At 41.1% G+C, this 24,927-nt stretch overlaps 1 protein-coding gene across 2 annotated transcripts in view; it reads right to left on the bottom strand.

Moving 5' to 3' along the window:
• Positions 1–18,781, bottom strand: part of kcnn2 (potassium calcium-activated channel subfamily N member 2) — a 28,041-nt gene extending 9,260 nt beyond the window's left edge. The window contains exons 1-6 of one of the 2 annotated variants that reach the window (XM_005934585.3): positions 17,759–18,781; positions 17,263–17,358; positions 2,551–2,969; positions 2,122–2,263; positions 1,855–1,965; positions 1,649–1,776 (exon numbers count right to left, since the gene is read on the bottom strand). In XM_005934585.3, coding sequence (XP_005934647.1) covers positions 1,649–1,776; positions 1,855–1,965; positions 2,122–2,263; positions 2,551–2,969; positions 17,263–17,358; positions 17,759–18,541 — 1,679 coding nt within the window. In that variant the 5' untranslated portion in view covers positions 18,542–18,781. The remainder of the gene's footprint in view (positions 1–1,648; positions 1,777–1,854; positions 1,966–2,121; positions 2,264–2,550; positions 2,970–17,262; positions 17,359–17,758) is intronic. The other variant, XM_005934588.3, reaches the window with a different exon arrangement.
• Positions 18,782–24,927: the final 6,146 nt, after the last annotated feature.

Genomic DNA, 24,927 nt, shown 5'->3' with positions numbered 1-24,927 from the left:
CTGAAACCCTCATCGCTACACTGTCACCTGTGAAGAGCAGCCACCGCTTCTCCTGACTTCCCTCATCTTGAAACCAGTTTGTCATTTCACCCTGCGTGGACCGTTTCTGGTGGCTGCAGCTGTTTTTGTTCTCTGAATCTAATTTAGCCTTTTCTGGTCCTATCAGAAAGACAGTGAATAAAAGAAAAAACCAGAAGTGTCTGTTTAACAACAGCTTTTACCCCCCTCAACTAATAAGGATGTGTGAGCAAAGTTTTCTCACTGTCTTACAACTTTGACCAGTAGAGGAAGTTAAAGATTGCTGTAGGCCTATTAAAAGCCTCCACTTGTTAATCCACTTCCTATTCTATATTAATTGCACGCCAGAGTTTGTCTGTCACACCCTGCGATTAGGCTACAGGCCCTACTTAAAACTCTCCCACACGAACCCCGTGAACACTCTGCCTCATAACCAAGACCGAATCTCTCTAACACAAAGAATGTGACCAGGAGATGTTGATACCACGCTGAGTGGTCGTTCCAAGCACACAGAGCAACGTGACTTTTCCCAACTGAATCTGGTTCTTTATAGATTGCACTTTAGCTCTGAGCCATTTCCATTATTAGGCTGTCCAAGAGAACAGGAGGTGGACATGAGAAGCTGTCATCAATGCCGCGAATCACCTGAACCCAACAGCAAGGGCATAATGACTTGAAAAGCAGCAACAATGAGAGAAAGCTATTAAACTGCAAGTCTGGATGCGGGTTGCAGCAGCAGCAGACAGTTTGTGTATATTTGTGTTTCCCTACCTTCCCAATATACATCCGAATGCCGTTAAAACTTAAATGTGTGTCCAAAAGATTCATGAGCAAAGCAAAGTTGCACACAGTACACCATATATATATATGTGTGTGTGAATAAAACCACAGAAAGCAAAACAAACATACAAACAGAGGACATTTTTACTTGAGTATGAACAATATACCAGCGTATTTGCTATTATTTATTCTAATAAAGCGCCGAGGTGATTGCCAGTTAATGAAAGAAGCCTCAGTGTGGCTGTGCTGGTAAGCACTGTAAGCTGAAGGAAAACAACAGTGAGGTGAGGTTAAAATCAATACTGTTTTGGAGTGAGATAGCACTTTGGGGGTCCTTGGGGACCCACTAAAACACTAGCTGACAGGTGAATGTCTGAGCAAGCGCTAGAGGAGTAGAAACCGAAATGTGTCAGCCCTGAGGTCAGCCTGACATCTGACTCACAGCGAAGAAGACACACAAGAGTCAACCTGACAGCAAAAGGTGGAGAAATCGATATCATACTCCTGTGAATTCTGTAAAACCTGCATATTTTGAGGTAAAATGAACTTTACACAGAGTTTCTTTTTCATGATGCTAGTTTATGCCTTTTAAAAAACGGGTAAATGCTTTACAGGAATCTCCAATGAGTCATTGTGTATATATACATATATAACATTCAAACATCAGCAGAGGAAGTTGTGAAATCAGTCAAGTCAAAGCATGGTTATAAAAATACAAGATCCTCCAAATCTATGAGCACAAAGCTTTGCTACAGGTGTCAAACAATTCAGATTTCAGGTTTGTGTTGCTCTGGTGAATGAAATTGCTGAAGAAAAGTGGCGAGGTCAGGGTTAAGAGCACGGCACCTACTGGTGAATGGCTTGGAGAAATTTTCTCTGGTGCTTCCTGACTCTGGCGTGGTCCATCTTCCTCACCAGTTTAGTGTTCTTGTAGATGAGCCACGTCTCCCTGAGAACGTTCGCAGCTGTGTTTTTCACCTTAGGGTGCAAAAACAAAATTGCTTAAGACTGTAATGAAATAAAGCATCTATGACACCTTGCAGCGCTTTCACTTACTCTTTTTGTTAGCTGGGTGTCCATCATAAAATTGTGAACATGTTTTTCAGCTTTGGTTAATTCCAGTTTCTTTGCCACCACAGCCACCACCAAGGCAGTGCAGCCAGCGCCCTGGGAGCCAGAGAAAATATACAGCGTTCCTTTACTTGTCAATATTTGTCAGTCACGATAAATTAGCAGCAGATCGGCTGCTTTTACATAATTAATAAGAGTCTTTCAATAGTTTCACAAGCTGATAAAAAAACAAAACAAGCATCATAATCTCACCATAATGCCAGTCAGGAGGCAGACTCCTTTCCCACAGTACGTATGTGGGACCATATCCCCATAACCAATGGTAAGAAACGTGATTGAGATCAACCACATGGCTCCAAGAAAGTTGCTGGTTATGTCCTGGTTATCATGGTACCTGTAATGAATAATAAATGTATCAGACTGACACACCTTCATGCACCTGAACAAACTGATGCTCACGACTGCTACTTGTTTCTTTTTAAAGAAAAGAGGTTTTAGCGACTGTGATGCCTAAAATCCAACGTTTCAGGACTCTGCAGTTTCATAATCTTTTCTTACAGCTTGTGTTAATCCTTCTATCTTGATGCTCAGACAGAGAGTGAGTATTCTATCTATTTTTAAGCCTTATCTATGTTTCATGCTGAGCAGCGCGGCATAGCATGAGAAAACTGATCCAGGCACCTCTCGCAGGCTCTCACTGTCCATGCAGCGATTATCCATAGCGAGATGGTGAAGACCAGCAGCACAGTGCCGGGGCAGATGGTCATGAGAGTCTTCATCACAAATCGCGTGTTAAAGTTAATCTTGTTGAGTGCACCGATGCTGCGGGACGAGGCATCGGTGAAGAGCTTGCTGTGCAGCAGCATGACGCGAGCGATGAGGTACAGGCGCAGGAACATGGGGATGGACAGGATGATGTCCACATCTGCATCCGTCTTGGATGCCACGTAGGAGTAGGCCAAGCGTGCCGTCCAGGTGAAGGTGTAGTTGCCTGGGATGGGGTGTATGGCGCACACCAGGATCTCCAGGCAGATGAAGAAGATGCGCTCGTATGTCATGGCTATCCTCCAGTCATCAGCTGCATTGTCCACCATAAATAGCTGCAAGGAGAGGGCACCATGAGAGTGATGAAGGGTAGAAAAAGCAATCAAACAAATGGAAACAGCTGAAATTTTCATCATGTTGACACAGCACACTACAGGAAATCATTAAGCCCATTAAAGAGTAAACAGCAAATCGCCTCAAGCCATTAAATTACATTTTTTAAAAAAAAGAAACTGTGCTCAGAACAACATTTGAAGGAAGTGTAGCCAAAGAAAACGGAAAAGATTTCATGACAAGGGGAGGATGTTACAAGCTTTCAGATATTTACAGATATATACAACATCTAATGACCTCAGCATGGCTTTAATGTCATATCTGTGTTTGTGAGCGCACCACACCAGGTGTGTAAGTTTTAATGCCTTAAGGAACGTTTGTTGCTATTTTTCCCATTTCCTTTAATGCCAAAGGTCTTTGTAACAAAATAAGACTGGTGCCGGGTCATGTTTACCACTGTGTTGCATCACGCCCCCCCCCCCCCCTTTTAACAACAATCTTAAAGCATTTGAGAACTAAAGCTTTGAAAGTCAAACGTTTCCCCATTTTTGCTTGATGTGGGATCGCAGCTGCTCTGCTGTTTGACTTCAACACAGACTCACTGTTGCGATGTGTGTAAAACACTGGAAACCTCTGAGAAAGACTTCTGGATGGCAATATGTTCCTCTAAAACCTGCGTATGCCATTCAGCATTAAAGACGCTTTTGAAAATGTGGAAACCTTTGGTTGTTCTGACCACAGCAGAGTTAGTTTCCACCCCAGTCCATCTTAAATGAGCTTGGGTTCAGAGAGGATTTGTGTGTTTATTTTCTTTGATCTGAAAGCATCTGAAAATGGGACTACTTATAAAAACGACTGCAATTCTTAAACAGTTAATGCAATACCTTTGTTACAGCCATTGATTTAAATCTGAAAGTCTGCACTTCACCCACATCTCAATTGCTTGATTTAAAATCCACTGTGGCACTGGACAACTTAAGTGTTGGTACAGTAAACGGTTATTTCAGCATCAAATTTAAAAAACAAAATAGTCCAAAGACTTCAGATGTTCACTTATGATTGTAAACCAGTTTTCTTTAAAGTTTTACCTTTTCAACAAAACCGAGACATTTAAAGATTGTCAGGGCAGTATGGACTTTTTAAAGCTACTTTGACGTGAAAACTAAATAATGTAAAAAGAAAAAGAAAGCCAGGAAACGGCAGACTCATCAATGCTGTATAAAACAGCTTCTGCATACAATAAATTATTGAAATTTCTGGAATAAATGACAATCCTTAGTGTAAAGCATCTTAGTGCCTGTAGAATAAATTGTTCTGAAGATGACTGAAAATTTTGACTTCTTCATTAAAATGCATTAAAATAAAATATTATTACATCAGGCAATACATTAGCGGTGTGCAGTAAGCATTTTCAACTTCTAAGCAGTATACTAATGAGAACATCTGCCACCTCCACATTAGCATTAGGTGCTGATCGCCTGGCCACCCTGACCAGAAGGCTGGCTGTCTCACTGGGGACTTCAGTGTGAGTGGATTTCAACACCTCCCATCGCTCTTCTCCACCCCGTCCTCTGTCATATATACGCAGGAGCTTTCTCACATGGTCATTCCTGCTGATGTCCCTTCACTCCTCTTTATCACTTTCTACAGCTATCTTCAACTCGTGTCCTCACACAACTACCAATATCAGCTCCTTCACGGTCTCCACTTCTCACGCTAAAGGTTGTAAACAGGCGATCTCAATTTTATACCTGTTGCTTTGTATTGTGAGGCTTGTAGATAAAAAGCGCTCCAAACTGTATTCCTCTCTCTGACACCTCGCACTGGTATCCCTTCTCTAATGCGCCCGCTCTATCCACTCAATCACATCAAGGTCCTGCGCCTGTACAAGCTGTCACAAGTGGCAGTAGATTTTTCACAAAACGTTGTTGTCAGCAAATCCAATCGAGGTTTCCTGGCAGCTTTTTTTTGCCATGAGAGCAGACGCCTTTATGAAGGGGAAAAAAAGAAAAGAAAAACTGCACTATTACGTGTCGTCCGAAACCTCCCTAATGTACTCGGTAATAAATTATGGGGTGTCCACTGACTTCTCAGGCTTAACTATGATATACAGTACAATGATTTTGCTTACAGCCCTCTGAAACAACATCCTGCACAGTTCTGTTCATCTTTCAGCTCAGAAATGTACAAGAATTATTAAAGTAAGAGGAACATCTTCACAATTTGTCCTATTAATGTGTTATATAAACAAATTGATAAACATTAATAACCCAGATATAATGGAAGGATTAGTTTCAGGTTATGTCGTAAGTCACAGAAAATGTATAGTTAAAAAAAAGTCATGATGCTCGCTGCAGAGTTTTTGTGCTGATCTTAATGCGAGAGAACAGCTGAAACACTGCAGTTACTGAGTCGGCAGAGCGTTAGCAAGTTTTTCTCTCTGTGCCATTCAGAGGCACTCGGTGATGCCGCTCTGTAACTTTATGTGGTCTGCAACTATGTCGTTGAGTTTCTATTGTTCATAAATGCACATTTTGCAGGGGCAACATCTCACAAGCAGTCAGGTCATCTTAAACGTGTCAGTGATATAACTCGAGAGGTGGAGCCATCAAAAAACCCTTTTGAGTTCTCGCTTGGCTTGGCTCCCAGTTAAATCTGGAATTGAATTTAAAGTCCTTCTCTTCCCATACATGGTCTTGAATAATCAGGCCCCATTTTATCTTAAACACCTCATATTAAACTGTTAGCAGTCGGACGTACCGCCCACGGGACATTGGATGGTTTAGGGGACTAATAGGACTGCTAAGGGGTTAATGTATCATCCCAATAAAGCTCCTTACTCTCAGACCACTGGCTCATTTACAGGATAAAAGTAGAACGGGAGGCAGAGCTTTCAGCTTTGAGGGCCCGGTTCTGTGGAACCAGCTCCCAGTTTGGATTCAGGAGACAGAAACCCTCTCTTATTCTAAGATTAGCCTTAGAACTTTAATTACTGATGAAGCGTATAGTTAGGGATGAATCAGGTGACCCTGAGTGATACCTTAGTTATGCTACAATAGGTCTGGGCTGCTGGTGGATTCCCATGATGCATTAAGTGTATCTTCATCACTCACCTCTTTTAACGTGCTGTTAATGTGTTTATACATCACTCTGCATTTAATCATTAGTTATTATTGATGCCTGGCTCCACAGCATGTCTTTTGTCCTGTCCCCATCCCCCGAACTGGTCACGCCAGATGGCCGCCCCTCCCTGAGCCTGATTCTGCTGGAAGTTTCTTGCTGTAAAAAGGAAGTTTTTCCTTCCCACTGTTGCCAAGTGCTTGCTCATAGGGGGGTTCTCTGTATTATTGTAGGGTCTTTACCTATAAAGTGCCTTGAGGTGACCGTTGTTGTGATTTGGCAACATATAAATAAAACTGAATCGAACTGAATAGGAGTAAAAAGATTTTAAAGAAAATTAGATGACCATTTTTAGAATAATTCATCATTTGCGGCACATAATATTAGTAAACATTGTATCTGAAGAAATCCCTACACACAAAGGACAACACTGAAAAACAAAACTGACTGGCAAAGAAAAAAACAGGTTACAGAAATGCTGCTGCATCCTCTGCTCGTGTAAGATGGACTGAGGTGAAGTGGAAAGCTGTCTGTGTTCTTATGTATCAAATTTTAAATTCATGCTTGAATTCACGCGCGCTGCTCTAACCAGGCTAAAGAGGAGAGGGACCGTTCGACTTGTTGTCTTGCTGTCAGGAAAGGCCTTATTTATTTGTGTAAGACAATGCCAGAGCCCATTCTGCGCAGAGTACACAGCACGGCTCTGTTGCAAGAGAGTCAGGGTGAAAAACTGGCCTGTCTGCAGATCAGACCTGTCGCCTATTGAAAACATTGGATTAATAGGCAAAAAAAAAGACAACAAGAAGCAGCAAGAAGCATTTGATTTACAAAACTGCAGCAGCTGGTCTCCTCGATCCCCAAACATTTAAAGAGTGTGTTGTTAGAAACAGAGGAAAACCTGATCCTAACCTTTTTAAAATGTGTGGCTAGCATTAAAAATGTGGGTGTATTTTTCAAAAACAATTATATGCCTCTCTTTCAGCATCTATTACCTTGCCCTCGCACTTTTAATCATTTATATAGGGCTTATATGATTTGCAAATCAGTCTGTCTTAAACTTTATGACAAATCATATGGTCATAATTTTCCGGACACTCTGGAGGCATACATCATGACTCGGCAGTTTGCCAGCTACTCTCCATTTAATTTGGAATTTCTCATTATAGAAGCAAAAAGAAAACTGTCCCACTCCTGAAAGGCTAATGGGATCACTGACCTAGATTGTAATTTTAGCTGTGACATGTTACCTAAAATGGAATCGCTGAAATAGTCATGTTTCTCACATCTTAAATAAAGCTCCCCATTCAAAGCGTTCATCTCAAGGACAAAGCCAGCGCGCAGAAATCAATAAGACTGCGCTACAGACGTGTACGAGTGCTCCACATGCTACAGTTCGACAGCTTCAAAGGGACTCCGAGACTACAGCTTCAGCTGCTTTAATGCAGAAACGGCACACTGCACGCTTATTATAGCTTCTGAGCCAAGAAATGTGCAGGAAATATCAGCTGTCAACAAGCCGGCACAGTACAACACCAACCAACAACAACAGCAACAAGTCCCTGAATAAATGGTACAACAACCCCACGTAGCCTCTGCAGCTCATTTGTATTTATTCAGAAGCTACAATCAAAGTCCCCCGCCCTCCCCCAAACACAGAAAACACGTGAATTAAATTTTCAGCTGTGGTTGTTCCTATCAAATGAGTGACACTGAGCTCCTTTAACAAACTGACATCTGACAAAGAAGTGTGTAACTCTAACCACAGCTTGTCCTGTTCAGCTTTCCAGCTGAGTGTAATGTAGACATGGAAACACAAGCTGTGTCTCCACTCACACTGTGGTCTCTTACTTACAGAATTAGCTCTCTGAAAGAGGCTAAATCTATTGTTTGTACGCGGCACAAGCGACGTTTTATTTTACATTTTAAACAACAAACCGGTCGTGTCAAAAGCAGTTACAAAGTTTGTTACCTCCAAACAATGTAATTAAACATTTAGCAGGAGCTTGCATAAGGAAAGCCTACTTGGTGAGTAAAAGCAATTATGGTAATGGATGACCTGAAATACAATACTCATGGGGCTTTAACCGCACAGCATGAAATATTTCATACTCGCTGGAAAACCAGCAGTTATGACAGAGAGGCGGAAGAAACTGCATCTATGGATGAAAAATATTCAACTGTGAGGTTTATTTTTTTAAAAAAGAAAAAACTTATGTTAACAGTGTGAAAAACAAAAACCCTGATGAGAAATAGAAGGTTAATTATTTACAGCACAGATGGTTTAAGTACTATAAAAACAGGCTATAAATATAATAATTTCAGTTACATCATAGTTACATTTTTTAATGTTAAGAATGAAAATATGAAACAATTAATAGAGGTTCAAAAAAACAAATGAGTCCACAAGTAAATCTTGTGGTGATCATTAAATTATTATTACATTTTTTTTTATTTACATATAGACAATTACATAAATGAAAATTATAACCACAGAGACATGATTATTAAAAATATGTCCAACCTAACATGAGAATAAAATAAAGGCCTGTGACTTGAGAAACATACCTGAAAGTTTATTTTTAAGATAAAGAAGGTAAAAAGAATCTATTTAAAGCGGTAAGAGCGCCGCATCTTAACCTCGCACACAGTGGATCATTAAGATTTGAAGATGAAACAGAGGCACAGCTAGAATAGAAGAAATCATTTTTCTTTTCAAAAAAAATCTTGTGCATAGACTTTCTTTGTCGTGCTCACTGTGTGGGTTGAAATATGACATTTAAATACGGTTAATCTTTTGTAAAAGTGGCAGAAACTTTATCAGGTGTCAATTAGCAACCTAGTTGCTAAAATCAACTTGTTTAATCTGCTCAAATGCTACACGTGTATGTTACTTAGCGTACACTTGTTAACCACTTTATTAGGTACATCTGTTCAAATGCTCGTTAATGCAAATATTTCATCAGCCAATTGCATGGCTGCAGCTCAGTGCATTTAGGCTTATAGACAGGGTCAAGATGACCTGCTAGAGTCAAAACCGAACGTCAGAATGGGACTGCAAGAAGATCTATGTGACACTGAATGTGGCATTGTTATTGGTGCTAGATGGGTGATGAACAGGCAACAAAAACTCAAACAACTGCTTGTTACAACCAAGTGATGCAGAAGAGCATCTTTGAATGCACAACATGTGAAACCTTGAAGCAGATGTGCTACAGCAGCAGAAGATCACAATGGGTGCCACTCCAGCTGGGAAACTAAGGCTATAATTCGGCTCACCAAAAATGGATAACAGAAGCCTAAAAAAATGTTGTCTGGTGATGGTAGAGCCAGAAATTGGCATAAACACGTTGAAAGTGTGCATCCATGCTGCCTTGTATCAGCAGTTCAGGTTGCCGATCATGTACTGGCTTGAGGGATGTTTTTTTGACACACATTGGACCCCTTAGTAACAGCGCCGGTCTACCTGAGTATCTTGGTGACCATGTCCATCCCTTAATGGCCATAGTGCGTGCACCCATCTTCTGATGCCTGCTTCCTACAGGATAAAGCTCCATATCACAAAACTCAAATCATCTCCTGATCATGGTTTCTTGCATATGACAGTGGCCTCATATGACCCACACAGTCACAATCTAATAAAGCACAAAGATGGGAATGTGGAACTGAAAAATCAGCAGCAGCTGTGTGATGCTGTCATGTCACTATGGTTTAAAATCTCTGAGGAATAATTCCAGCACCTTGTTGAACCTGTACAATGAAGAATTAAAGACGTTCTAAATGTAAAGGGGGATCTAACCTGGCATTAGCACCTGGTACCTAATATAGTGGCCAGTGACATTTCTAATTAGCACACAGTACAGCGCAGAGTGATGGGAATGCCATTAAGTCTGTGAGGTTATAAACTAAAGGATCAGGTAAAAAAAAAAAGAAGAAGACAAGACCTTAATGGCATTAGATTAAAAGCTAAGGAGTCACTAAATATATTTCAGTACATCCTGGGGGAAAGACAAACATGTGCACCTTATTCAGTGGCAATCCATCCAATAGTTGCCCAGACATATTATTTGAATGTGAACTGTGTGTGGGATCACACAAGAGATTAGGATTTATCCTTATCTGCTCAGTATGAATGCCTATAATAAAGTTTCATGGTCGTTCCTTTAATAGTAAAATGGCTAAAAATTTAGTCAGAAAAATAATAGATGAAAAACAGGCCTTTAAATTCTTACAATCTATATTCATCACATGGATATTGAAAGACACGTTTGTTTGTATCTATATATGTGTCCTAACCTTAACTGTGTGCCTTTATTCTAAAACAGCTCTCTCCAAAATCCCCACCTTACCTAAGGAAAAAAACCTAAAATCAGTTCAAGAGCACAGACGTTAATCCCCTGCAATGTACAACAGAGCCCAGGGAACAGGACGCCAGCCTGTTTCTAACTCGGGGCAAATCAAAGCATCAGCGGTTTCTCTTTGACATTCATCTTGTTTTCTGATGGACTTAAAATACAGTCTAATCACTCAGAGTGCATGCCCCTTTCCCATCATTGAAAAGGCTTCTTCATGTCAGTCTGAGAGACAGCACAGCCGAATATGTCTTGAGCTCATTCCCTGCCTGCCGATGTCCTGTGTCTGCACTGTGCAGCCCCGGAGGAGCTCACCTGCGCTGCTAGCTGGGTTGGTTACTGGTTTCACTACTCTCAATATAACTAATGGAGTGCAGCTCAATATTTAATCTGTGTAATGTGGAGATGGGAACATATATCTTGTCACTGAGAATGAAATCACTCAATCTCATTAGTGAATTAGGTTGAGAGGTTCAGTCCAATTAGGCATTAATGCAATGCTTTATTTATGATATCAAAGTGAGCCACTAAGAGGCCAGTTTGCAGAATAAATCTGAAGCTTTCGCAAATTCTGTTTGCTTTCGCTTCCGAGATTAAGTCTCACATTTGCATGTGCAATTTTTCCATTCGAGCAAAGTGAAACATTTCTGAGCCAAAGTAAAAGCTCATATAAATCTTTCTTTAAAGTGCTGTGGCTGCAGCCAAGTCGCCACACATTAATAATCTACATTCAGCTGCATGTTTGGAGTCACACACACGCACAAAAAGAGCAATTTCATAAATAATCTTCAGGATCCTCAACTCTATGGGTGGTTTGGTATCTGTGCCCTTGAAAGGCGGTACGTTCAGTGAAAACATTGAGGTCACCAGCCAGTGGTGGTTATCTGACTCCAGTCTGGAGTCTCAGGTAGAGGACAGATTTCACTGTGAGAAATTTAGAGCGTCTCCTGCAGTTACACCATATCTCTGACACATACGCAGCACTCAGGGGCAATCTGCAGAGCACAGCCAAGTTTGGCTTTGGCAGAATTTTGCTGGCACAGTTTGGGTGACGCGTTGTTGTTTTATCTTTTCCGCTGAACCGAAAAATGTAATATTGCGCGACTGTGAAACATCAGCGCAGACCCTTATCGCAAAAGTACACATCAAAGACAAAAAAAAACCCAACCCAGCCCCCAAAGCATTTTGCATTAGTTTAAGAGAACTCAGCAGAACTGTCATCACAAGGTAGAGTGACACAGCAGTGGCCTTAACACAACACTTTGATGTGAGAAGAAGAGGGAAACTTGCAAAATGTCAGTTTGTGTTCGCTTAGAAAAACAGAGAGAACTCATCAACCACCTCAGCAGCTTGCAGCTCATATCAGACTCTGACAAGGACAAGTCAAAGTTAGGAAAGAGCTACACACTCAATGCAGCTGTGTTAACTTCCACAACACAGCTGCATTGCCTAACTAAGAAGTCTAAAAATTACTCATCTGGAAATATTAAGGAGACGTATAATAAGATTCATGCTTACGGCTCTTTATCAAAGCTGGTGTGTAGAGGGAGGAATACATATAATTTTCCTTGTGGACACTAAAAAAAAAAAAAAAAACTAAGGACAAATCTTTTTCTTTTTTTTTAAGCACACTCAGCTCAGTAGGTCACTCCTCACTGCCAATGCAGCACAGCAGTTGTATCCCTAAACAAATGACAGCCTGTGTCCGACCTCTCTCCTGCCTGCTCAGAGTGACCTTTTTTTGAGTTTTCAGTCACTCTGCGCAGAACAAACTCTGTGTTGTGGAAATCAGAGAGCGCAGACTTTACCGAGCTTGACAAGTAAATCAGTTTTAAGGGGCTAGAAGTGGTGGGGAAACCATTTCATCACCCTGACTTATGCCTCTACATCTGACAGGCATCTGTGAGTACACATGGATGTGCATGCATAATCTACTTCACTGCAGGAACAACATTTCCCACATGGCAAAGTGCACTTTAGAAACAGCAATTCATATTGCAACATTGCAAACACATTAGGCTCTTGTAGAGGCGTAAAAATGAAGCGCGGGGATGTGGATGGGGAGGGCGTGTTAAACCTAAGAACATTGCATAAAACCGAATAACACAACAGCTGACAGAGTGCTGATGCAGTAATGCTAAATAAGGATTCAGTCGATGGGTGTGTTTGTGTTTTGGTGGGCGCGGTGGTTTTCAAACTTTTTCTCCAGGGGACGTCATTTGCAGATAGAAAATAAAAATATTTGGGTTGGTGAAGCTCTAGATGGGAAATCTATCATTTAAAGCGATTAGTTTCTGAACTCAGGCTCTAATGTCAAATATTTGGAGTAGCCACCCCTCATTTCTTTACATTTTGTTAGGAAAATGGGAAATAGATGCAGAAATTGTCTAAACAAATATAGAAATAGAGCTTGAACTCTTTTAGACAAGCTTTCTCATAATTACTTTTGTCTTCAAGAATAGTTTCCAGGCTTCTTGTTAAAGCGCTGCTTTGGATGCTGACATGGCAGAGCCTCCACTGTGTTTACAAAAGGCTGTAGACACTCTTTGCATCAGACCTGTTGCCACTGAGACTATTTCTGATGAGTCTTCAGTGAACTGTACACGAGTAAACTGGAGTGTCAGATGCATCTTTCAGGTCCTGCGTCAGGTCTTTGTTGGATTTTTTTCCAATTTGTCAAGGACACAACTTCCAGAGCTGTAGAGTTTTTTTTAGACCTGCCACTTCTTGTTTTGTCCTCCACTGCCCTGTTTCCTCAAAATTTTAAAGACACGCTCCACAGCATGCTGAGTTATGCCAAGTTTTCGATTAATAGCTCTTTAGGAATCACCTTTTGTTACAAAAATCCTATTTTAAGTCTGCCAAACTGGTTCAGCTAAAGAAACGGGAACAAAGGATGAGCTTTTGTGACAGGCTGCTAGCAACAAAGTGTCTAACAACTCAATTCAATATTCATTCTTTGCTAAGTTGTGTGTTATGTGTAGACACAACACCGGCTGATCCTTGAGTTAGGTGTTTTTTAATACTTGAATGATTCATGCAGTAGGTAAAAATATTCCTCTGAAAATGGGCAATGTCCAAAGAAAATCTTTAAAACACCTCCATCCTGGAGAGCTATTGTTCAAGAGCACTTTAAAAAATTACACATCTTGTTCCTTGGAAAGAAAATATGAAGCAATTGTTGTTGGCTTTTGCATTGTAGTGCACATTTACATTGACTTCATTCATGGGAAAATACTGTACTTTTTGCTTTGCTACACTTACTACTTGGCAGCCTTTATGTGAGGTAAACAAAACATGGTCAAAGACAGAATGATTCAACTATCAGAAAGTTAGTTGGCAACTGATTCCTCTTTAGGTTTAGACTATTTGATAAAACACGAGTTTTTAGATGTTACGTTGTTCATTTCTTTGCAGCGAAAGCTTCTACTTCTAATATTCTAGGTAAACTTCCTAATCACATTTATAGATACATAAGAAACACTTTCAGTAGCTTTACTTTCAGCTGAGCTTTTAAAATGATTGACTTTATATGATTTTGTACTTTGTTGTTAATACTTGTATAGCATCTGATAATCTCTTTGCCACTGCCAGATTTCCCTGTGTGAATTTACGAATCACTGAAAATTTACCAGTCAGTAGTCGTATTCTTCCACCTGTTAAAGTAATGTTTCTGACTTTGGAGAAGCTTTTCTCAAAAGACTTTCCAAAACTGCCAGTTAAGCAGATAATCAAGTTAAAAATTAAATGCCAAATTAAAAATCAAGAACCCCCCTCCCCCCAAAAAATTCTCTTGTTTCAGCTCGTCTGGTGTGACAATTTGCTGGTTTTTGTTTGTATTACATCACTGTCAGTGTTTGCAAGCATTGTACAAAATCTCTGCATTTAATAATGGAAAAAAGGCCAATTCAACACCAATAAACGATACCAGATTATTTAGCGATATAGTGAAGACTTAATGATATAAAAATCTGAAGTAACATGATGTCATGTAGAAAAATGCGCATTTAAATCCATCCATCTCCATCAATCCTAACTGCAAAGACACTAAAGTCCAGGTGAAACTGGACATACACACTGAACATATCACCAGTGCATCACATGACTAATATCTACACCCAAACCAGTTTAGAATCACCAGTTAACCTAACATGCATGCCTTTGGACATTTGCACTCAGCACAGTGCCTGCAGGTGACCAGGTTCAATCTCAAACCTTCTTGAAGTGAAGTGAATGTGCTAACTGTTGTATCACCCCAATTTAATCATCTATCAAAATATTGGCAATGGTAAAATTTGCATTGGACAAGTTTATGTCGTTCCTAATGCACCCGACGTAGCACCTCACTGCTAATAAAAAAGTCAACCTTCAATCAGGATTTTCAATTTGGGGCATTACACCTTCATTTAGTCCTGATATTTAAATGTTTAAGGATTCAATCTGGAGTCTGTTTCAGTTTATCTTCCTTAAACAAAAAATAAACCGAAAGAAAACAATCAGTTTGTTTTTTTCACAAGTGTATTGAGTAGCAGGCAGCACACGGACAGAGAAAATCAGAAAGAAAAACACATTTTATCAGCTCTCTCCGGTCTCTCTCTGTTCCGTGTGCTTGTGTGTACTTGCGTTTACCATCAGCAAGGCAGATTCAGAATTAATTCAGCCGTCTACACATGTGCATGTGTACGTTTTTGAAAGCACATATGTCAATCTGCAGGAACCAAAAAAGGCACAACTGGCACAAAAAACAGCAACAACTGACACAAAAGAGCCTCAGGCAAGGAGGGATGGGAGCAGCTGTTGTGGTGGATGTTGAAGTATAACAGTGTGAACTGGATTTAAATAGTGAGACAAAGTCAGTTCCAGGGACTGGTTACTCCCAAAGGGAATGTGATGAATTAGAGGACAGACCTTCTAATCAACTTGTATATTTACAGAGCAGGTCTAGTGAGTAAGACTGCGGTGACTTGATAATGTTTTCTGACTCATCAAAGTGTTCCAGCTTCTACTTCAGTCAGCGTGAATATGTGGCGAATTGCAATAATCAGCTGTGAAGAAACAACTGCCTTAATAAAGTTTTCTAGGTCAACAAAGGAGGAAATGTCTTTTATAGCAAAAAGAGGGCTATGCGGGGTGAAAAATGTTGTGGATATTGACGTGACTGTCAGAGGGGACTTGATCAAAGATGTCTGAGCAGCCTGCCTGTGTGTTAAATATGCATCTGCTGACAATTAAAGGAATGGAAAGAAATCCTTGCTTTAGAGCTAAAATAATCACTTGAGCTCAGGAAACAGCGGTTCCTCAGAGTCATTTTAAGCAGAGAAAAGAGATTTAAACTTCTTGAATCCATGTTTATAATATACAGATGTGTTGCTGTAACATTGCAGCAAGGATATATATACATAAGAGTAGTCTCAGCGTCTCAGCAAACTGGTTTCCTGTGAATGGGAACAATAACCGCGTGGCTGATGCAGGACTAATTTGATACCTCTACCTAAATAGAAACATGCTGTGTACAAAGAATGTCTCTTTACATCAAAACTAAATTGTTACACCGGTCGGCAGCTGCATAAGCAAATGGTGAAAAAAAGCTCTGTTTATGGATTTATTTATTTGCTCTGTATTTTAGCAGAAATATCCAATGGCCAAAAAAAAGAGGAAGAAGAAGAAAAAAATTTGATACTTTCATACCAACGTATGATTTTCTTTCTAATTTATACACAGATCCTGCGAACCATCTGCAGGGGAAATGAAACAGCTTCTGTTGTACGGTGAAATATGATAATGATGCCTTTCTACCATCTCTTATGAAGAAAGGTTTACAATGAGAGATCTCAAGGCAGTGACACATTTTACTGTTGGGCTATTTTAATGACTGATCCTCTCCTGGGGTTTGTAGCTGCTAAATATACCTACAAAGCTGATGAAGATTCTGTTTGCCAGATGCAAGAGGTAAGAAGTGATGTTTTATCAAAGTGTAATGCACTATTTCATAAACAAAATGAGGCTACGTCTTGAGTTTGAGACTATAGACTGGCAACAAAGTGAAGAAATAAGGTCAGATGAAAACAGCTGGATCAGCTTTTACAGTTCAGCTGAAGGCATTTTTAAAATCACCCTCTTGTGCAAAGGTAAGAAACTCCATTAACATGATTAAACATGGCGTTGTTTAGTATTTGAGAAAATGCTTGGGTGGTGTTTCTTTTAAGGTGAAGCTTTTCCCATTTAGGTGAATTTAAAAAGAAAGAGACAGAAACACATCAGGCACATGGAAGCCGTCTGGCATGCAATGGAGGCCCATGCTGCAGGAAGTGAAAATTTGTGGCAAAGACATGAGTACTGAAGCACAGTAATGCAACAATGCTCCGAGGCATGGTCATAAAACTGTCATGTTGGAGTATCTCAGGCTAATAATCATTCATCCACTCAACCCTGCGAGGAGTTCCTTAATCTTCCCAATATCTATAATGAACTGTTAATGCGGCTTCAATAGCTGATGATTAGGCCTACAACAGCACCAGTGCAACAACCTCTCCCATCATTTACACACTCACAGGGCTGCAGAAAGTCTTTGATTCTTTGAAAGAAAAAAAAAAAGATGGCAAAGAAATAAGCACACATTTCACACGTTTCACAATGTTCATGCATTAAATGCACAAAATACTTAAATCTGACACTAAATGAGCAGCAATGACTTTAAAATCAACCTGTAACAGTGTAAAAGGAGGGGGAAAAGTGTGCAGAAATACAACAGATTAGACATAAAACTGATAAAACATTCTTTGATTAAAACAAAAAACAAAAAAACAACAGAGTGCATCAGCATTACCTGTATCTCCCTTGCATGGTAGATGATAATCAGCCCCAGGAGAATGATTGTAGAAAGGCTTATCAGGCATTTTAGAGCTAATGAATATAGGGATTCCTGCAAAAGAGCAAGGACAGTAAAGTCAAAGAAGACACAACAACATGACAGAAGATCTTGTCTTACATGCTGGAGTAACTCCTACTAATGTGCCAAAATAAATAAATAAGTAAGTAAAAACTGCACGATTTAGCTTTTTAGGACACAGTGCAACAAATTCTAACATTGCAGCTTCTTCTCCCATTCATTTTTTTGGAGGTGATGGTGGTGGGGGGTCCCCTTCATGGCTGGACAGCTGTGGGCCTTTTGGCCTGCGTGCCTGGGACCTGCCTGAGAACACTTTATCCTACCACAAGTTGTTTAACGTTAAAAACACTTGTTTCGTGAGTCACATGTCCCCTAAATCAACTCTAGCCTACATGGGACTGCGAGGCACGGACTTTGAGTGGGCTATACGCACCTTTCCATACGCTCCCCATGAGAGTTCAGTCTCTATAACCATAACAACGATCCCAAACATCCCAAAGATTAAAGCATAGTCGCTGAGCCGTTTCCTTTTCTCAAACAAGGCCCTCCTGTGCCCCAGCTTCTCCCCAATGTTCTGGTTCTTCTTTTTACCCGATTTGGCCCCGCTGTGGCTGCAGCCTCCCCCTCCGTCTCCCGATGCGTAAGGCATCAGGGTGCTTGAATTATTCTCCGGCTTGGATACTAAAGTGTCCGACGCATCTGCGGCGGAGATGGGCTGCAAAGGCTGGGACTCGGAATCAAACTCGTGTATGTTTCTGCGGGACGAGCTCAAGTTGCTCAGCGGCCGCATTACGCCGCCGTTGTATCTGCAGCTGCTCATGGCTATTTCATTGTAGGAGTTACTGTCTTTGTGGCTGCTGCCCAGGCTGCCCCGCTGCCTATCGCGGCAATGCTGCTGCTGCTGCTGATGGTGAGGATGATGATGATGATGTCTGGATGAACTACCATGACTAGAAGGTGTGAACTCGCAGATACTGTACTGGCAGCCTTGCCTCGAAGACGTTTCCGAAGGTGCCCTTAAAGTTCCCACAGTGGCCGGCGACGTCCCGCGAAAGACGAGGCTTTTTCTCGCATCACAGGTGCAATTATTGCAGGTGCAGCATTGGTCGTGCTGCTTGCCGAGGCGATCCTCGCGTCCGCAGTAGTGCTGGTACTTACAGTGCTGGAGCTGCTGCTCTGGGAAGAAATCGTTCTGCAGCTGTAATGGGGTTTCCATGTCAGTGCTGCTTTTTAAAGCAGCGACCAGGCGCCACAGAGCCCCCGACAAAGGGCGTCACGGTCCTTACGGGAGGACAGAGCTGCTGCATGAATAGATCCATTTCGGCTCCGGTAGATGTGTGAGAGGAGCCTCCGATTGGGCAGAGGGGACCAAAACAACTGTCTCGACGTCATGAAAAGGTTGCAACCACAGGAACTGAAGCCCAGCCTCGTTTCATTCTCATCAATATAAGCGAGTGAATTGTTGCTTCCCCCCACCTGCACTGTCACACCTTTACAAAGACACACAGGGAAAACTTACTCAAGGTGTGTGTGTTTTTTATTTCTCATTATTTCTATTGATTTGTGAAACATTCCTTGATCAGTGCAGCTCTGCTTTGTTGAGACACCGCCACTCCCACAGGTGCATTTTAGCTTTTGCCCCCAACAACACATCAGCACCTCCTATTAAGAAAACCCGGACTGATTTCCAATTTCTTACTTGAGAGGAAACACAAGTAGCTCGCTGTCACCCGTGATTTACAACAAGGTGCTGATTTCATTCAGCTCATTGGCCGTTGAGCGCGTGACGCCTTCGCGAGCAACGGCCCTCTGTCTCCGCAGCCAGATTGATGTGAGCGCTGGTGGCTACCTTATTAATGGAGTGCAAGAGTTATATCACCCCAAGGAAATACAACCAACTGCCCGAGATTGAGCAGCTGTGGCATAAAACAAAGACCGAAACCTAATCATCCAGACATCGCGGCGTAACAGCAGCAGCAGCAAATTTAGTCATAGGGCCGTTTGGCGCTATTGGAGTTATGTTGTTGTGTTTGCGGTGGGATTTGAGTGCGAGCTGCGCAGTTTGATTGCTCGGGATGATTTCTTTGCTTCATCTGCAGTGAAGTCGTAAAGTTGCCCTTCTATGCAATATGTACATTAAGCATAAAGCGTAGATCCAGAAACAACAAAACAGCTCCAAACGGGCGCAAAAGTTTGAACTGCACGAGAGTGCGTGGTAAAGTATTAAAGTGCACGTGTTTTCCTGCAGTTGTCTAAGTGGAGCTGTTTACTGGAGCTCACAGACAAAAAATTTGAGTCTTCAAAGTCAGAAACTTCGACTCCGTGGACTGCTCCACTCGCCCATTGATCACTACCAACCCCTCAATAAAACAAACCTTCAGCACAGGATCGCAATGCGCACTTACTCCTGATTGGCTGATGCACACGCCACGTGACATCTCTCGCCTTCACGAGCCGGAAGCTTCTTCTTCTCTCTCCCTCTCTCTCTCTCTGTGAAGTCCGGTGAATGAGAGCCGTGCTCGTTAATTCAAGCCACAAATCGCACGCAATCTATGGGAGTCTATGGACTCTTTTCTGTAAGGCAGACAAAATAGCCTTCATTGAAACAGAATGGTCATTTCTTCCCCCCACTTTGAATAGAAAGCATTGTCAGATGTCTTAGCCTTCATTTCTCTGCAAAACGGGAAGAGCATTTTAGTCCTTAAAAGCATTTTGAGCGGTGTTTTGAAATTACACCGTAAGAACAGCAACACGTTTGTCCTCTTAGGTAATTTAAAAATATGTTTATTTTACAATGTCATAACACTCTATTTTTGTTATAAGACAAAAAAAGAGAAGCTCTAATTGTAAGGGAATTCCAGATCTTAGGAAAAAAAAACCACAAGATCCAGAACAATCATATGCACAATAATATGGGAAAAACAGGAAGTTATAAAATCAGATATTCTCGGTAATTTATATTTAGTTAAAATAGTATTTTAAAACTGCTAAAGCCTGGCTAACCCACCCAGGTACAGATTTATGATCGAGTTACTCACTTCAGAGGAACTAATTATTGCGCCTTCTAGTGGTTGCACAGAAGGGGAGAGAGAGATTTCAGTGGACAAGGAGACAGGAAGCACATATTCTAATGAGATGCTGGCAGCTGTGATGGTGTACATTTTATTCTTTCAAAATGGCGTGCACCAAACAAGGAAGAATAAACATGAATGTGAATTCCAAGCTGGAGAATAAACCCAGATAAATTGTTTTATATTCATGCCTTTTTGTAGATCCAGTTATATGAAAACCAAAGTGTTTCACAGGACCATATGGAGTTCCATGGAAAACTTTGGGTCTTTGTGGAATAACATAACTTGAAATAATGGTTTTCGTTTGACTTTGTCAGTCTGTCACATCGTTAGGGATGAATTTGGGTCCACTCTTCTCTACAGCATTGCTTCTGTTCATTGAGATTTATGGGCTTTATCTATGCACAGCTCTCTTAAGATCCAGCTGCAGCATTTCAGTCAGTCACCTTTGACTATAGAATACTTTGATATAAAGAAGATTTCATAGTCGACTCAATGTCTGCAAGGCGTCCAGGTGCTGATATGTGCTAATATAGTGTATTTGGTTTTCTCCAAATATGGTGTTGTGCATTGTTGCCGAATATCTCCATTTTGGTTCCATCTGTCCACAGGACATTGCTCCAGATGTTCTGTGGTTTGTTCAGATGCAACATTGCAAACCTGAGCCTTGCTGTCATGCTCTTATTAGACATGGAAGACGTTTTCTTGGCAATCCTTCCAAACAAGACACAGTTGTTCAGCTTTTTTTCAGAACTTTACCTTTAACATTTAACACATTAACTAAAGCCTGTAGAGTTCGAGATATAACATTTTGCAGTTTCTCTGAACATTGCATGATCTGACTTTGGAGTGAATTTGTTAGGACATCAACTTCTGCACAGAGTGTGACATTGTGTTTACACACAGTTGAATGCTCCAGAGCAGCAAACCGCCAAAACCGATGCTTTTTCAGAGGTGCTCACATTTGCTGATGATCAATTAACCACGTACCTTTGATTAGCAGCACCTGGTTGCTACTTACCCTCTTAATTAGAAACAGTAATGGAGTACTTAGTTTTTTACAGGACTACATGGAGTCATGTGAAAAAGTTCCTTTTCCACATGACTGAATATATGGGCCTTTGCATTTACAATCTAAAAGTATGCTATCTCTGTTCATTCAGGCTTAAACTGTACTGTAATTAAGAGAACGTGTGTAGCTTTGGTTCCGTCGACAGGAATGTGTGTTGAAACTTCCAGGATTAGATTCATGAGTTTTGCACCAGAGTTATGTCTGTCCTCCTTTGTGCCATTTCTCCATTCTTGCCTCTGATGTACCTTGAAAGAGAAACATAATGCTTCCTTACACAATTACAGAGTCAGCACCAGTTTGCTCTGCAACTCCATGTGTTTATCTACTGGACTGTGTTTTGATCATACTGACAAGTAGGTTAGGAAAAAGTGAGGAGAGAAGCAAGCTGCAAAGTTAACAGCCTGCTTAGTCAACAGTATAGTTTGCTCCTTCCTTTCAAAGCACATCTGACGGAGTCGTGCACCTGAACCCAGTGTCATCAAAACAGATTCCCGAACATCTTTATTTAGATGCTTTGGTGACAAAACAGTATTAAAATTGCTCAAGGTGATACTGCCTTCAATATAATCTCTTAAGCCCAGTCATGTCCAACATGTACAAATACGAGTGTCTGCTCTTAATGTTTTTTATTTTTATTTTTAAATAACCATTTAATATTAATTAATGTTTAAATGCATATTTCTTATGTAAAATGACAAATAAGTCTTATAATTGTTATTATCATTTGGTCTTATAATGGGCGGTATCCTGCTGTTGTCCATCTGCACATAAATGATTCGTATTTGAATGTAAATGTGCGTACGCAATTATTTACATTGTGATTTTGTAGATGGATAGATAAAGAAGGGAAAGTACTTTCTTGAGGCATTTCAAGATCAATGTCACCCACCTCCATTGTGCTGGGAATGAATTAAACATGATTTATTTAGCTGTGAGTCATATGGACACTGGATACCTGACTTGAGTGAGAAGCTTTAACTCCAGCATCAGTTTGCATCTGTTTTCACTACAATTCCTCCTCTAATGTCGCTGATACCTGATTACGGAGGGCTTTTAGGTGCGTCACACCTGACAGAAGAGCCATTTGTGTTGAGACGCAGATTTACTGGCAATCTGATTTAAGTGGCACCTTCAAGGGCATGATGGCGCGTCATGGAACCTGGGATTTTGACTCTCGGTTTCCATGAGGAAGAGTGATATAGTGCTGCTGTGCTGATTCATCTGTAAATGTGTCACTTGTAATCTGGAGAATGGGCAGCAGCCATGCATGCATTGGCAAAAATTCGCAGCCTAATTAGTCTGTCTGACTTTCGTGTGCTTTATGGCAAGAAAACTGAAGATGAATGTGAAACACAAAGTGAGGAGTGAGGTTTCTGACTGCCGCATGTGGCATCAAGAAATGAAGATTTAGTAGTAAAACACAAAGACATATTTTACGTATCTGAACATAATTAACATCAGTACTTGCAAAATCCTTTTATTAAACTTGCTTTGTTTTCATCGGTCTCTTTCCTGCCACTGGAGATTAGAAAATGCATCCACTGTGAGTGGCACTTTGAGGACAACCCTGACAAGCTCAGCATGTTTTTCTTCAAATTATGCGTGTGTGTGTGTCTGTCTGACAACCTGAAAGTACCACTCTTTGTCATTTTGTACAAATTATGGATCCAGAAATGCAGCATCGCTCGAGTACATAATAGGACACTGCTTTGAGCACAGCAACTTAAATGAGGGGTTATCTGAAAGTCTGACGTCAGCTGTGCCTTTCCCCTTTGCTGTTCTTTGATCATTTCTATAACCCCACCTACAGATAACAAAAGAAAACTTCTCTGGAATAATAATTCTGTATTAAGCCTGGAGAGTCTAATTCTGGGCAGCATGGTGGTGTAGCACTTAGTACTCTTACCTCTCAGCAAGAAGATGCTGGGTTTGGAGGTTCTCAGCCTTTCTGTGTGGCGTTCGCATGTTCTCCCACAGACATGTTGGACAGAGATGGTTGTGTGTCATTTAGAGTGTTGGCGGTGCAGCACCTGGGTCCACAAGTCGAAAAGTCCTTTTCCACTAGCACTTACTCGCCTCGACTCGGCTGACATTGCTCAACTTGACACATCTCAGTTTCTGATGTTTTCCATTACAATTGAGCACCGGACGGGGACATGAGCATTAGAACTGGACCACAGAGCAATGGAAGTGTGAGGGACCAAGCAACCAAAGCAAAGAGGACACAGGCAAAAAAGTATCTTCAAAAAGTATTTTCTTTTTTTAACCCTCAAAAAGTCCAAAATTAACAACATTCAAAAACATACTTAGCAGGCCCGTAAAAGAGGTCAACTAAATATAACTCTACAAAAAGTAATTTCCAGAAACTTAAACAAAACAAAGTGAGACACAACTTAACTCACAAACTGACCTAATTAGAAAGATGCATGAGGGTAGCTTTTATAATGATTTGGCCAAACCATTTACACACAATAGGGGCGAAAACAAAAACATACTAATATTAACTAAGCACAGAATAACCTAACTAAACCTAAAACACCCCTACTCCTGGTAAGCCCATGGTTGGTCCTGCTGAGCAGGCATTTTGTTCCCAGAGTCCTCAGCCACGCCTTTTTGCCCAGACAGGAAACAGCCACCGCCCAAACCCAGGGAACTCAAAGAAAGAGAAACATAATTAATATAACAAAACATTTTAGAAAAACCACACGATGCTACTATGTGCGCGCCTCGTAATATCAGTGTTAGGTTTAACCAAATGATCAACAGTGTTGGGGAGTAACGGAATACATGTACTGCCGTTACATACAAAATATGAGTAACTGTATTCCGTTACTTTGACGTTACTTTGACTACGATGACCTGGATGACTGAGAACCTTCACAGATGTATTCCGTTACAGTTACTGTTTAAAAAGGTGGTATTTAGAATACAGTTACTTTGTTGAAATAAATGGATTACACGGCGGTACTTCCCTGTTTCATACTGTGGCGGGTCAGGACTGTTTGGGTTTTGTTTGACAGCTGTGATGTTCTGTTGTTCCAGGCGGCAGCGTTACGGTTGCCATGGTTACAGGGTGACGCTCTCTCTCTGCGTGTTTCCTGGGTGAGAGAGCCCTTTTTGTTGTTGTTGTGCTAAGCAGAATGCTACAGGAAGAATGTAGCCTCATGGGCAGTGTAGTCCGTGCTGCAGGGAGAATGGACTGCCATACCCGTTATGTGTCTGTGAGCGAGGGAGGGAGAAAAAGGAAAAGTACGAGCTGTCACGGAGCAGAAACGGGAGCTGGAAGCATGTAAATATAATAATAACCACTGCAGCCAAGAAGAGTGCCTGACGAGCCCAGTTGTAAGTAAGCTATTAAGACTCGACTGTACACCGTGTTCGTGTTTTCCTCCAAAAACAATAAGTTCCGTTGGAGCAGCCTTTCAACTCCTCTCTCTGTCTCTTGCTAGCAAAGTTGAC

The sequence above is a fragment of the Haplochromis burtoni genome, unplaced genomic scaffold, assembly GCF_018398535.1.
Source record: "Haplochromis burtoni strain Fernald_Lab_line unplaced genomic scaffold, NCSU_Asbu1 Contig_182, whole genome shotgun sequence".
NCBI lineage: Eukaryota > Metazoa > Chordata > Actinopteri > Cichliformes > Cichlidae > Haplochromis > Haplochromis burtoni.
This window is presented reverse-complemented; position numbering and strand designations above follow the sequence as displayed.